This window comes from Oncorhynchus masou, chromosome 23 (assembly GCF_036934945.1).
Source record: "Oncorhynchus masou masou isolate Uvic2021 chromosome 23, UVic_Omas_1.1, whole genome shotgun sequence".
Lineage (NCBI taxonomy): Eukaryota > Metazoa > Chordata > Actinopteri > Salmoniformes > Salmonidae > Oncorhynchus > Oncorhynchus masou.
Window position 1 is genome coordinate 42,253,177 of NC_088234.1, and position 12,854 is coordinate 42,266,030.

The 12,854-nt window shown below is 41.3% G+C and overlaps 1 protein-coding gene across 1 annotated transcript; it reads left to right on the forward strand.

The window, feature by feature from the left end:
- Positions 1-6,256: 6,256 nt before the first annotated feature.
- On the forward strand, positions 6,257-12,767 carry LOC135510106 (protein CC2D2B-like). The gene is made up of 8 exons (XM_064930893.1): positions 6,257-6,268; positions 6,374-6,463; positions 6,657-6,770; positions 10,249-10,383; positions 10,838-10,951; positions 11,204-11,262; positions 11,384-11,561; positions 12,265-12,767. The coding sequence occupies exons 1-8, from the start codon at positions 6,257-6,259 to the stop codon at positions 12,487-12,489; spliced, it is 927 nt and encodes a 308-aa protein (XP_064786965.1). The 3' UTR covers positions 12,490-12,767.
- The last annotated feature ends 87 nt before the right edge of the window (positions 12,768-12,854 follow it).

The following is a 12,854-nucleotide window of genomic DNA, read 5'->3' on the forward strand; positions in this document are numbered from 1 at the left end:
AATTCTAGCAAAGATTAAAACCTTTTGACTGAATCTCCTCCCCACGTGACAACCACCCTCATAGGGAACACCATCAAAAATAGACACTGCTTTCTATTTCCTTGACAACGCAGTTCCATCTGTGTGGAAGCAGATCTAATGAGTTGTGTTTTTGTGTACCTTCAAGGGAGATCCAGGCAAGAGGCTCCTGCTGTGGTCTGTCGAGCAGCAGCAGACACAACATGAAAAGCAGCTCAGAAAAGGCTGTCCTACAGGTAAAATGGTAGAGGTAGCACATATTTGGTGCTAAAAGATCACAGACGGAGACGTGATCGACGTATATAGAATATTGAAACAGAATTCAAATTGCACGATTGACAGTCAGATACTACCGGACTACGAACATGAACTTATTTTCCTTTTTTTGTTATTGCCGTATAGGCCGTTGACATGGCGTACTGTATATAACAATGTGGTTATGTAGGTTCATAACAGGCACAGTAGGTTGAGTTTTGTCCCATGGTTGTGCCAGCCTCAGGTTCAGCCCTTCGTGGAGGTTAGGTTTCAAGAGACAACATATGAGAGCAGCGTAGAGCAGGGACCCAACCCATGTTGGAGGGAAGAGTTCACCCTGGAGTTTAAGTATGACACCCGCTACTCTCCTAATTCACTGTTCATTCCATCTCCAACTGGCTCCACAAGTCAACACTGTGCATCCTTACACATGTGACTGTACTGTTCGTGCTAACAAAATCACATTTCATAGATGTCAAATGTAATGTTCTCTCAGATCCTTAGGGGGTGATTATAGCCACGCGGGCCTTTCCAAAGTACAAGACGACATTGTCATCAATGTGTTTGATGAGATGTCCTTTCAAGTCATTGAGGTACTGCAAGCCTCAACCATGAAAGTACAAGCACTATTCAAAGGCCACTTCAAATCGCAGGGTGAACTGGAAATCAACATTCTGTCTGTCCCATTGCCATCCCTCCCTTACTCTCTTTTTTTTCTTTCATCTTTTATCTCACCTGTGTGAACCCCAGAGCAGTTCTCTGAGAGGCTGTGGAAGCCAGGTGTTCTCTGGCAGACAGTGGCTGGGCTCGGTCACCTTACCCTTCAGATCTCTGCTGCAGCAATCCAAGGTACGGCTCTGCGCACGCGCACACACGTTCAGGTGGTGCACAAAGTCGGATAAAAGGATTTAAAGCCTGTCGGCTTTGTCCAACTTGGCCTAGTAATGTCGGGGAGTTGCTGTGGTTGCTTGCTGTATGTGAACATGTCTTTGTATGTACGGTTGCCTTGTAGACAATTAACACTCTTAAGATTGTCTTCTCTGCGATCGTAGAAAAGAGGTGCTAAGTAGAACCATATAGGGTTCTTTGGCTTGTCTCCATATGGGAACCCTTTTTGGTGCTAGGTAGAATCCTTTGCAGAGGGTTCTACCCAGAACCCTCTATAAAGGGTACTTCATAGAGCTCTCTGTAAATGGTTCTACTTAGAACCCTCCATGAAGGGCTCTTCCTAGAACCCTTTATAAGTGGTTCTACAAAGAACCCTTTTATCATCTAAAGGTTCTTCCTAGAACCCTCTATGAAGGGTTCTACCAAGAACCCTTTTATCTTTGAAGGGTTCTTACTAGAACCTTCTACGAATGGTTCCACCAGCTTTACTATTACATTCTTTATGACAATAGATTGCATACAGTACCAGTCAAACAATTTGGACACACCTACTCATTCCAGTGTTTGTCTTTATTTTTACTATTTTCTACATTGTAGAATAATAGTGAAGACATCAAAACTATGAAATAACACATATGGAATCATGTAGTAACCAAAAATGTAAATGAATAAATCGCAGAAGACAGAAATCATGGCAAAGATATGAACTATAAAAACTGAAGAACATACGCACATTCAGGTACTTTCCACAGATGTTAGAATTTTAGGCAAACTCGTGGAAAACAGAAAGGAAAACGCTGCACACTGCCGCTCATGCTCCCAGGTGATATTTATTTACAACGGTTTGACCCTTAGCTCTTCATCAGGCATCCATATCCCAGTTGGGGGTGTAAGGTCCTATATATAGCGGCAGTACTCAGTGACATCACTTCCTGAAACAGGAGGTAAAAAATGTATAACATAGTTTCACAATATTACATTCAATGTATCAAATTTATATGATCATACACACAGAATGTGATCAATATTTATAGTAAAATACATACAATATTCAATTAGGATTTTAAAAAAAAAACACAATTCAGACTTATTGAAACTATAAAAACAGTCTCAAGTCAAACTCCTCATTAAGGCCAAGAGGAGACAGTGTGTTTAGCCTGTGGATCCAATCTGAAGAAGTTTCCTCTCAATGTCCCCTCCCCTTGTGACATCTTGACCATTTCTATTCCAATGTATCTCAGAGAACTAATAGGATGTCCAGCTTGTACAAAATGAGCAGCCACCAGATTTTTTGTCTCATCTGTTTTGTATATTGCTGCGGTGCTCACTGATCTGTGTCTTAAGGCTTCTATGGGTTTTCCCTATGTAAGACAGACCACAAGGAAATGTCAACATGTAAATAACATTGGTGGACATGCAGGTAATGAAGCCCTTGATCTTAAATCTTTGTCCTGTGGGGGGTGGGTAAATGAGTTACATTTGTATGTTAAGCTACATTGAGTACATTGGCCATATTTGTAATTACCCTCTGGAACCTTGTCCAAAAACGTTTCCCTTTTCTCTGGTGTGTAATCAGATTTAACCACAATATCTCTCATGTTTGTAGGTGTTTTAAAAACCATACGTGTGGGATGTTTAAGAAAGAAAAAAAATTACCTTGTGTTTCAGGAAGTGAGTACTGCCCCTATATATAGGACCTTCCACCCCCACCTGGGATATGGATGCCTGATGAAGACTTAAGGGTCGAACTGTTATCACCTGGGAGCATGAGCATTTTCCTTTCTGTTTTCCAAAGACATCAACTATGCCAGTGTTGTATATGTAAAATTATTAAAGGTACAAGAAACATGCACAAATATTCCTATATAGGTACAATTTCAAACATTCTAACACCTACCTTATCCGATTACTAAAAGTTTAAACACTGAGGTAAAGAGTAATGCTCAGGCACTATTTAAAATAAAGGGTTCTTCAGATGAAAACATTTCTTGGTTGAAGCCTATCCCTCTGCAAAGAATCCTTTTTGGAACCTTTTTATCTAAGAGTCAACTCTTTGATAGGTGTATGAGAAACTGACCATCTGTACCCCACCGACCCTACTGGGCTACATGTGGACAGGGGAAGACATGGTCAATGACCAGGGCGTAGAGATACCCGCGAGAAGAGATACCAGTTTCATGAATGTCTTCATCACTTTGGATCCAGCCATCTCTCTGAGTGATGACCAGACAGCAAAGGCAAATCATTTTCATGTTTAATACTGTTTCATTTTAAAGAGGTACTATGTTCTAAAAACTTCTTTGCCTTCAACTAAAAACACTTAAACTGTTATATGATTCAGATGTTTGCTGTGGAAGATATTGATCGATACGATATGGAATATGATTACTCATTAATCAGCATCCATTCTTTTAAAGTGCTTATGTTTAATGTCATGACTACTGTGATTGATAACCAACTGTACAACTGCATCAGAACACACATCCATGGAAATGTACTATTTGCCCTTTTCACACTCAGTATGGTGATCAGAAGCCCCTTTGGCTGGTGAGTATCAGTCCAATTTGTATTGCTTAGCCTAAATGATAAGTCACCATTTTCCATGCACTGCTGCTGCTCCTACAGAATTCTGTGTTTGTATCCGTCTCCGCGTAGTTTTCCACAGACGAGGATGAGGACTTGCTGAACTTGACCTATGAGTATGAGAAGCAGTGTAAGGTGGCGGCAGGCCGGGTGAAGAAGCGAGTCATAACCACAGTGATAAATAGTGAGGGGAGGCTTGTCCTGGCACACCGGTTCTTCAAGCCACTTCCTCCTCCACAGGAAGTTGTACTGGACACCCCCGACAATAGCATGTCTGTTCTCGTAAGGCTCCAACATAACTACATCTGGGTTCAAATACTATTTGAAATCCTTTCAAAACACTGAGTGTTTGCTTTAGTCTACTTGGAGAGCCAGATGGGCGGATTTTTTGTTGTTGTTTTTTTACTTTTATAGAAAACCTCAATCAAGCCTAGCGAAAGTATTTCAAATGATTTAAAATAGTATTTGAACCCAGGTCTGACCATAACATCACATAAGGTTAATGTCTGAAATATACACTGCTCAAAAAAATTAAGGGAACACTAAAATAACACATCCTAGATCTGAATGAATGAAATATTCTTATTAAATACTTTTTTCTTTACATAGTTGAATGTGCTGACAACAAAATCACACAAATATTATCAATGGAAATCAAATGCATCAACCCATGGAGGTCTGGATTTGGAGTCACACTCAAAATTTAAGTGGAAAACCACACTACAGGCTGATCCAACTTTGATGTAATGTCCTTAAAACAAGTCAAAATGAGGCTCAGTAGTGTGTGTGGCCTCCACGTGCCTGTATGACCTCCCTACAATGCCTGGGCATGCTCCTGATGAGGTGGCGGATGGTCTCCTGAGGGATCTCCCAGACCTGGACTAAAGCATCCGCCAACTCCTGGACAGTCTGTGGTGCAACGTGGCGTTGGTGGATGGAGTGAGACATGATGTCCCAGATGTGCTCAATTGGATTCAGGTCTGGGGAACGGGCGGGCCAGTCCATAGCATCAATGCCTTCCTCTTGCAGGAACTGCTGACACACTCTAGCCACATGAGGTCTAGCATTGTCTTGCATTAGGAGGAACCCAGGGCCAACCGCACCAGCATATGGTCTCACAAGGGGTCTGAGGATCTCATCTACCTAATGGCAGTCAGGCTACCTCTGGCGAGCACATGGAGATGCCACCTCACACCATGATTGTCCCACCGCCAAACTGGTCATGCTGGAGGATGTTGCAGGCAGCAGAACGTTCTCCACGGCGTCTCCAGATTGTCACGTCTGTCACATGTGCTCAGTCTGAACCTGCTTTCATCTGTGAAAAGCACAGGGCGCCAGTGGCGAATTTGCCAATCTTGGTGTTCTCTGGCAAATGAAAAACGTCCTGCACGGTGTTGGGCTGTAAGCACAACCCCCACCTGTGGACGTCGGGCCCTCATACCACCCTCATGGAGTCTGTTTCTGACCGTTTAAGCAGACACATGCACATTTGTGGCCTGCTGGAGGTCATTTTGCTTGGCAGTGCTCCTCCAGCTCCTCCTTGCACAAAGGCGGATGTAACGGTCCTGCTGCTGGGTTGTTGCCCTCCTACGGCCTCCTCCACATCTCCTGATGTACTGGCCTGTTTCCTGGTAGCGCCTCAATGCTCTGTACACTGACAGACACAGCAAACCTTCTTGCCACAGCTCGCATTGATGTGCCATCCTGGATGAGCTGCACTACCTGAGCCACTTGTGTGGGTTGTAGACTCCGTCTCATGCTACCACTAAAGTGAAAGCACCGCCAGCATTCAAAAGTGACCAAAACATCAGCCAGGAAGCATAGGAACTGAGAAGTGGTCTGTGGTCCCCACCTGCAGAACCACTCCTTTATTGGGGGTGTCTTGCTAATTTCCACCTGTTGTCTATTCCATTTGCACAACAGCATGTGAAATGTATTGTCAATCAGTGTTGCTTCCTAAGTGGACAGTTCGATTTCACAGAAGTGTGATTGACTTGGAGCTACATTGTGTTGTTTCAGTGTTCCCTTTATTTTTTTGAGCAGTGTATATAAACAACATGGAATCATAATGAAAGCACAGTTGTATTCATTCTTTGGAAGTTTTACTTATTTGGAGTTGTTTGGATGGAACTCAGTTCATTTGTTTATATGCATTACATTAAAGGGCAATTCCACCACTTTTCAACCTCATATTCATCATCTCCAGCACCAAACCAGTCTACATATGTGAAAACAGTGTGTTTCTATGATCTGTGGTTAAAAAGTTAAGAATAAAGGGCCTAAAAAATGCTTCTCTGTGACAAAGGATGGATAGATAAAAAACTGTTTTTTAAATTGTGATTTTCAAAACCTGCAACGAGTTTCTAGACCAAGGAAGGGTATTTTGTTGCTCCCCACATCTCCGCAAATCTCAATCTGTTTTTGAAATGTTTTAACATTTGATGTCATCGGGTAGAACTTTTTAAATGTATATTTATTTCCTAAGAAAAACTGAATTGCACCGTTTTCACATATGTTGACACTGGTATTGTGCTGGAGATAATGAAAATTAGGTTGAAAAGAGGTGGAGTTGCCCTTTATTTGATTACTATGTTGTGCTCTTAAAAATGTTTTGCTCTGTGTAACCCAGGAGAGGGTGGCAGCTTTTGTGTCCCTGATTCCCACCTTGTCCTTCCCATCGGACGTTGGTGACAGTGGGGACATGTGGCTCACCTCAGAGGTAAACAAAACAGACCATGTTGTAGAATGAACATTTTGTTTCACAGAGCCAATACTTAAAACATCACTTACGTACAGCAGATATTAAATACCAATAAAAATACCAGTAATTATCAACATAGTTTGGCCAGCTTGTTGTTAACCCAGTGGTGCCTTTCTCATTCTTTATTGCACACCTTTGCTATACACAATAGCAATGCTTGGAACTGGCTATGGGAAACCATATCAGTTTGGCAGTTCTGCTGTGCAACTTCTTTCATGACCTGACGGTAAATGGGTGGCTTCTCCTGGGAACATCTGTCGTAGAGGTAACAATTGACATGTGCTGTTTAATGTACATTGCCTTCAGAAAGTATTCACATGCCTTGACCTTTTCCACATGTTGTGTTACAAGGTGGGATTAAAATGGATTTGTCGGTTTTTTGTCAATAATCGACACAAAATACTCTATAATGTCAAAGTGGAAGAAAAATAAACAAATGTGTATAAAAAATAAAACATGAAAAATAAAACACTAATATACAGTGGGGCAAAAAAGTATTTAGTCAGCCAGCAATTGTGCAAGTTCTCCCACTTAAAAAGATGAGAGAGGCCTGTAATTTTCATCATAGGTACACTTCAACTATGACGGACAAAATGAGGGGAAAAAATCAAGAAAATCACATTGTAGGTGGAAAAAAAAAATAATTTGTAGGTGCAAATTATGGTGGAAAATAAGTATTTGGTAAGTATTTGGTCAATAGCAAAAGTTTATCTCAATACTTTGTTATATACCCTTTGTTGGCAATGACAGAGGTCAAACGTTTTCTGTAAGTCTTCACAAGGTTTTCACACACTGTTGCTCATATTTTGGCCCATTCCTCCATGCAGATCTCCTCTAGAGCAGTGATGTTTTGGGGCTGTTGCTGGGCAACACGGACTTACAACTCCCTCCAAAGATTTTCTATGGGGTTGAGATCTGGAGACTGGCTAGGCCACTCCAGGACCTTGAAATGCTTCTTACGAAGCCACTCCTTCATTGCCCGGGTAGTGTGTTTGGGATCATTGTCATGCTGAAAGACCTAGCCACGTTTCATCTTCAATGCCCTTGCTGATGGAAGGAGGTTTCCACTCAAAATCTCACGATACATGGCCCCATTCATTCTTTCCTTTACATGGATCAGTCGTCCTGGTCCCTTTTGCAAAAAAACAGCCCCAAAGCATGATGTTTCCACCCCTATGCTTCACAGTAGGTATGGTGTTCTTTGGATGCAACTCAGCATTCTTTGTCCTCCAAACACGACGATTTGAGTTTTTACCAAAAAGTTATATTTTGGTTTCATCTGACATTCTCCCAATCTTCTTCTGGATCATCCAAATGCTCTCTAGCAAACTTCAGATGGGCCTGGACATGCACTGGCTTAAGCAGGGGGACACGTCTGGCACTGCAGGTTTTGAGTCCCTGGCGGCGTAGTGTGTTACTGATGGTAGGCTTTGTTACTTTGGTCCCAGCTCTCTGCAGGTCATTCACTAGGTCCCCCCGTGTGGTTCTGGGACTTTTGCTCACCATTCTTGTGATTATTTTGACCCCACGGGGTGAGATCTTGCGTGGAGCCCCAGATCGAGGGAGATTATCAGTGGATTTGTATGTCTTCCATTTCCTAATAATTGCTCCCACAGTTGATTTCTTCAAACCAAGCTGCTTACCTATTGCAGATTCAGTCTTCCCAGCCTGGTGCAGGTCTACAATTTTGTTTCTGGTGTCCTTTGACAGCTCTTTGGTCTTGGCCATAGTGGAGTTTGGAGTGTGACTGTTTGAGGTTGTGGACAGGTGTCTTTTATACTGATAACAAGTTCATTAATACAGGTAACGAGTGGAGGACAGAGGAGCCTCTTAAAGAAGAAGTTACAGGTCTGTGAGAGCCAGAAATCTTGCTTGTTTGTGGGTGACCAAATACTTATTTTCCACCATAATTTGCAAATAAATTCTACAATGTGATTTTCTGGATTTTTTTTCTCATTTTGTCTGTCATAGTTGAAGTGTACCTATGATGAAAATTACAGGCCTGTCTCGTCTTTTTAAGTGGGGGAACTTGCACAATTGGTGGCTGACTAAATACGTTTTTGCCCCACTGTATATTGATTAGATAGGTATTCAACCCCCTGAGTCAATACATGTTTGAATCACCTTTGGCAGCGATTAAAGTGGTGAGTCGTTCTGGGTAAGTCTCTAAGAACTTTGTACACCTGGCTTGTACAATATTTGCTCATTATTATGAAAACAATTATTCAAACTCTGTCAAGTTGGTTGTTGATCATTGCTAGACAGCCATTTAAGTTTTGCCATAGATTTTCAAGCCGATTTAAGTCAAAACTGTAACTAGGCCACTCGGGAACATTTCATGTCGTCTTGGTAAGCAACTCCAGTGTATATTTGGGCTTGTGTTTTAGTTTATTGTCCTGCTGAAAGTTGAATTTGTCTCCCAGTGTCTGTTGGAAAGCAGACTGAACCAGGTTTTCCTCTAGGATTTTGCCTGAGGTTAGCTCTATTCAGTTTATTTTTATCCTAAAAAACTGCAGTACCTCATCCTTGCCGATGACAAGGATACCCAGAACATGATACAACTACCACCATGCTTGAAAATATGAAGAGTGGTACTCAGGGATGTGTTGTGTAAGATTTGCAACAAACATAACACTTTGTACTCAGGACATAAAGTTAATTTCTTCACCAAATTTCTTAGCAGTTTCACTTTAGGCCCTTATTGCAAACAGGATGCATGTTTTGGAATATGTTTTATTCTTTTCACTCTGTCATTTAGGTTAGTATTGTGCAGTAATTACAATGTTTTTGATCAATCCTCAGTTCTCCTATCACAGCCATTAAACTCCAACTGTTGTAATGTCACCCTTCGCTTCATGGTGAAATCCCTGAGCGGTTTCCTTCCTCTCTGGCAACTGAGTTAGGAAAGACACCTGTATCTTTGTAGTGACTGGGTGTATTGATACACCATCCGAAGTGTAATGAATAACTTCACCATGCTCAAAGGGATATTCAATGTCTGCTTTTTATTATTTCTACCAATAGGTACCCTTCTTTGCTAGGCATTGGAAAAGTGCCCTTCTCTCTGTGGTTGAATCTGTATTTGAAATTCACTGCTTGACTGAGAGACCTTACAGTTAACTGTATGTGTGGGGTACGGAGAGGATGTAGTCATTCAGAAATCATGTTCAACACACAGTGAGAGTCCATGCAACATATGTGACTTGTTTAAGACATTTTCTGTTGTGTGCCCTGATGAACACAATCCTGCTCTCGTACAATGGGGAGGATGTAATGTTTCCACTAGAAGACAAACAAAACCGCAGCATAGCGGCTTTCAATAAATGGGCTGAAGAAGCATGGGGTTGCCCATGCACATTTTTACTCCTGACCGTATTTAGGCTTGCTGTAACAAATTGAATACTTTGACTCAAGACATTTCAGCTTTTCATATCTAATTAATTAGTCTAACAACATAATTCCACTTTGACATTATGGGGTATTGTATGTTTAGGCCAGTGACCCATCTCAATTTAATCAATTTAAAATTCAGGCTGTAATACGGCAAAATGTGGAAAAAGTCAAGGGGTGTGAATACTTTCTGAAAGCACTGTATACATAAAACAACAGTGCACTCCCATCCAAATAAATGTATTTGCGAGTCAGCTGAGAAAATAGACTACACCTTTAGTGCAGTGTATTTAATTGTATTCGTGGAGGGCAACACAGGAGCATTCATGTTTGTTTTTTGTTTTGTTTTTCAGGGAGAGACCGCCTATGTCCTTACTCAGGAGAACACTTGGTTTGTGTTGTGGAACCCCAGAGATGGGAAGCACTACCAGTCATACGACTCCTTCTGTCCTCTAAAGACTGTCGACTGTCTGGTCAATGGTGAAAATGTAAGCGTGGAGTCCATGGACATGAATACCCTCAGTGTGTTTAATTTATGTCATCCACTCAGGATTGTGTGTTCGTGAGTTTAGTCAAAACAGATGGCAAGTCAATAACTCCGTCCCAAAGTCCACTTCCCAACTGCTGTTCTTTGTCCCTGCCCATGCTGTTTACTATGCTATTGTGGTGACACTGTTCTACCAGTTATTTTATATGTTAGTATTTTATATGTTAGAGACTGTGTTGTGACCTATAAAACAAATCAGTGTCTGTGATTGATACGGCGACATCATTATACCATCACGTGTGCATTCTATGCAAGTCTCGTTCACCAGCTGTGTTTTGCTCAAAAACTGCTGAAAGGGATCGTCGTCTCCAGCCGCTATCTTGACTAGATCTTAAGTTTTTAGGTGACGTGTCCATTGACCATAAATGTCATTGATCTGACTGGGCGTCTCTCAGGTGTGGTTCCATCTCCAACCAACAAGAAAGATGCCCATCACTTTTGACGTATCAAATAACGCCACATGGAAACCCTTACTCCCCAAAGGATTCAACTCGGACTCATCCTCAACGGTATTTCTAACCTAGGTTTTTTTTTTTTTGCTGCTGTAGTGTTAAAAGACGAGACGTAAAATGTAAGATACGGTTCCAAACATAAGAGCCGTAGGTTTTTCCCTCATTGAGAATTAGTGACAGTAGGGAAATATTTGAAATTAGGTCATATTTGAAGAACACAACGTATTACTTATATTGAGTCAACATAACGCGAGTCAACTATGTACAGTAAATAAATAACTGCTCAATGCTAACGGTCAAATTTTACAGCCAACAGAAATTAAATACCGTCCCCCTCAAATTGATCTGGTCAATCACCTTCAAAGAAGGTATGTTAATGTGGATTCTATATTTAAGGCTATGCATTGCTTTTATCTTAGAGCAAAATGCAGGGACAATTTCATTTATGGTTTTGTCTGTCCCATCCATGAATTTCATTCAACAACACAGGCTGGAGATGAAACTGAAAAGTTGTGTGATGGACTGGAGAAGCCCCCACCCGACACGCTGGAGCCCCCGCTGTGCAGCCATGCTCTCGGAGGTCATGCAGAAGCTTGAGAGGAACCCAGCTTCTGACACAATAGCGCTAGAGATAGACAGGCTGCTGGACACCATGAAGGATTACAAGGTGATAAGCCTACCCGTAACCCTCTTTAATATGAAAAGGGGAATCAGTGGATAGTATTTATTATGGACCAAATGGATTGAAACAGGAAGGGACTACCTGGACTGGTCCAATAAAAAGCTTATTTAATATTCTGTTGTGTGTCCTGATGAACAACCCTGCTCTTGTACAATGGGGAGGGTTTGATGTTTGAGATTGTCCATAAATTTGATAGAAAACACACAGGCCTTCAGAATAAAAATAGGTGTATACTGTTGTAAGACTTGCTACATGACAAATGACAGTGACCATTATTGGGTATAATATCACCCCAAAAAAATTGATAGAAAAGGGAAGATAAAACATTTTAAAAAATGTTTAACTCTCCTATAATTTATTTCAGCAGCAGTGGCAAAGGTAGCGGGAGAAGGTCACTTAAGGATATTCTACTCCAAAATGAATCAAAATTGTATTGACAATATATAATTTTCCCTTTAAAAGCATAACCTGTAGCCCAACTGATAAAGAATAGCGCCTTTCAATAAATATGAAAAGGCATGGGGTTGCCCATCATTTACATAATTGAAATAACCCCAAAAGACAAAGCATAAAATGCTACTGACTACAAATAAACGTTGGAATTTGTCCCGCTGTTCTTTCAAGCACATCTCGGCAGAAAGATACAAATAAACTTTAGGGGAAACACTGATTAACTGTGTGTTTTTAGGTGACTGGTTTCCCCATTCATATGGCATACCAAGACATGAGCACAGTGATCGAGGCGGTCTACAACACCAGAATCCACAGCACTGAGATCCCTGGGACAGAGTTTGCTCTCTCCACCTACATCCACCCATACCCCAACCACATCCTGTCGGTGTGGATATTCCTGGCAACGCTGGTCAAACACCAGCATGGCGTGTTCTATGTTCCTTCAGTACACAAGCACTGAGACAACCTGGTTGTGTTCATTAGGCAACAAATGGAAGGAAACTGACAAAATGGGGAGGGACTACCGAAAACCCTTTTTATGTTATACTTTTTTTTTTGCATGCCCGTATGAACAAAATCTCTGCCTTTCAGGGTCAGCTTTTCCTAGTCGTTTTTCTACTGTGGGGAAAGGAATGCAGAGCGATTCAGACCAAGTGATTGAATCCACAAACCTGTACATAGCAAATTAATGGAAATACTGCACAATAAAATTGTCCATAAATATGGCAGCAACATGAACCTATATTTGTTAAAACCTTGATTAGCACATATCCGGTATGTTTTCAAGTTCACAATATGGTTTGTGAAATGTTTTAGGCAATATTT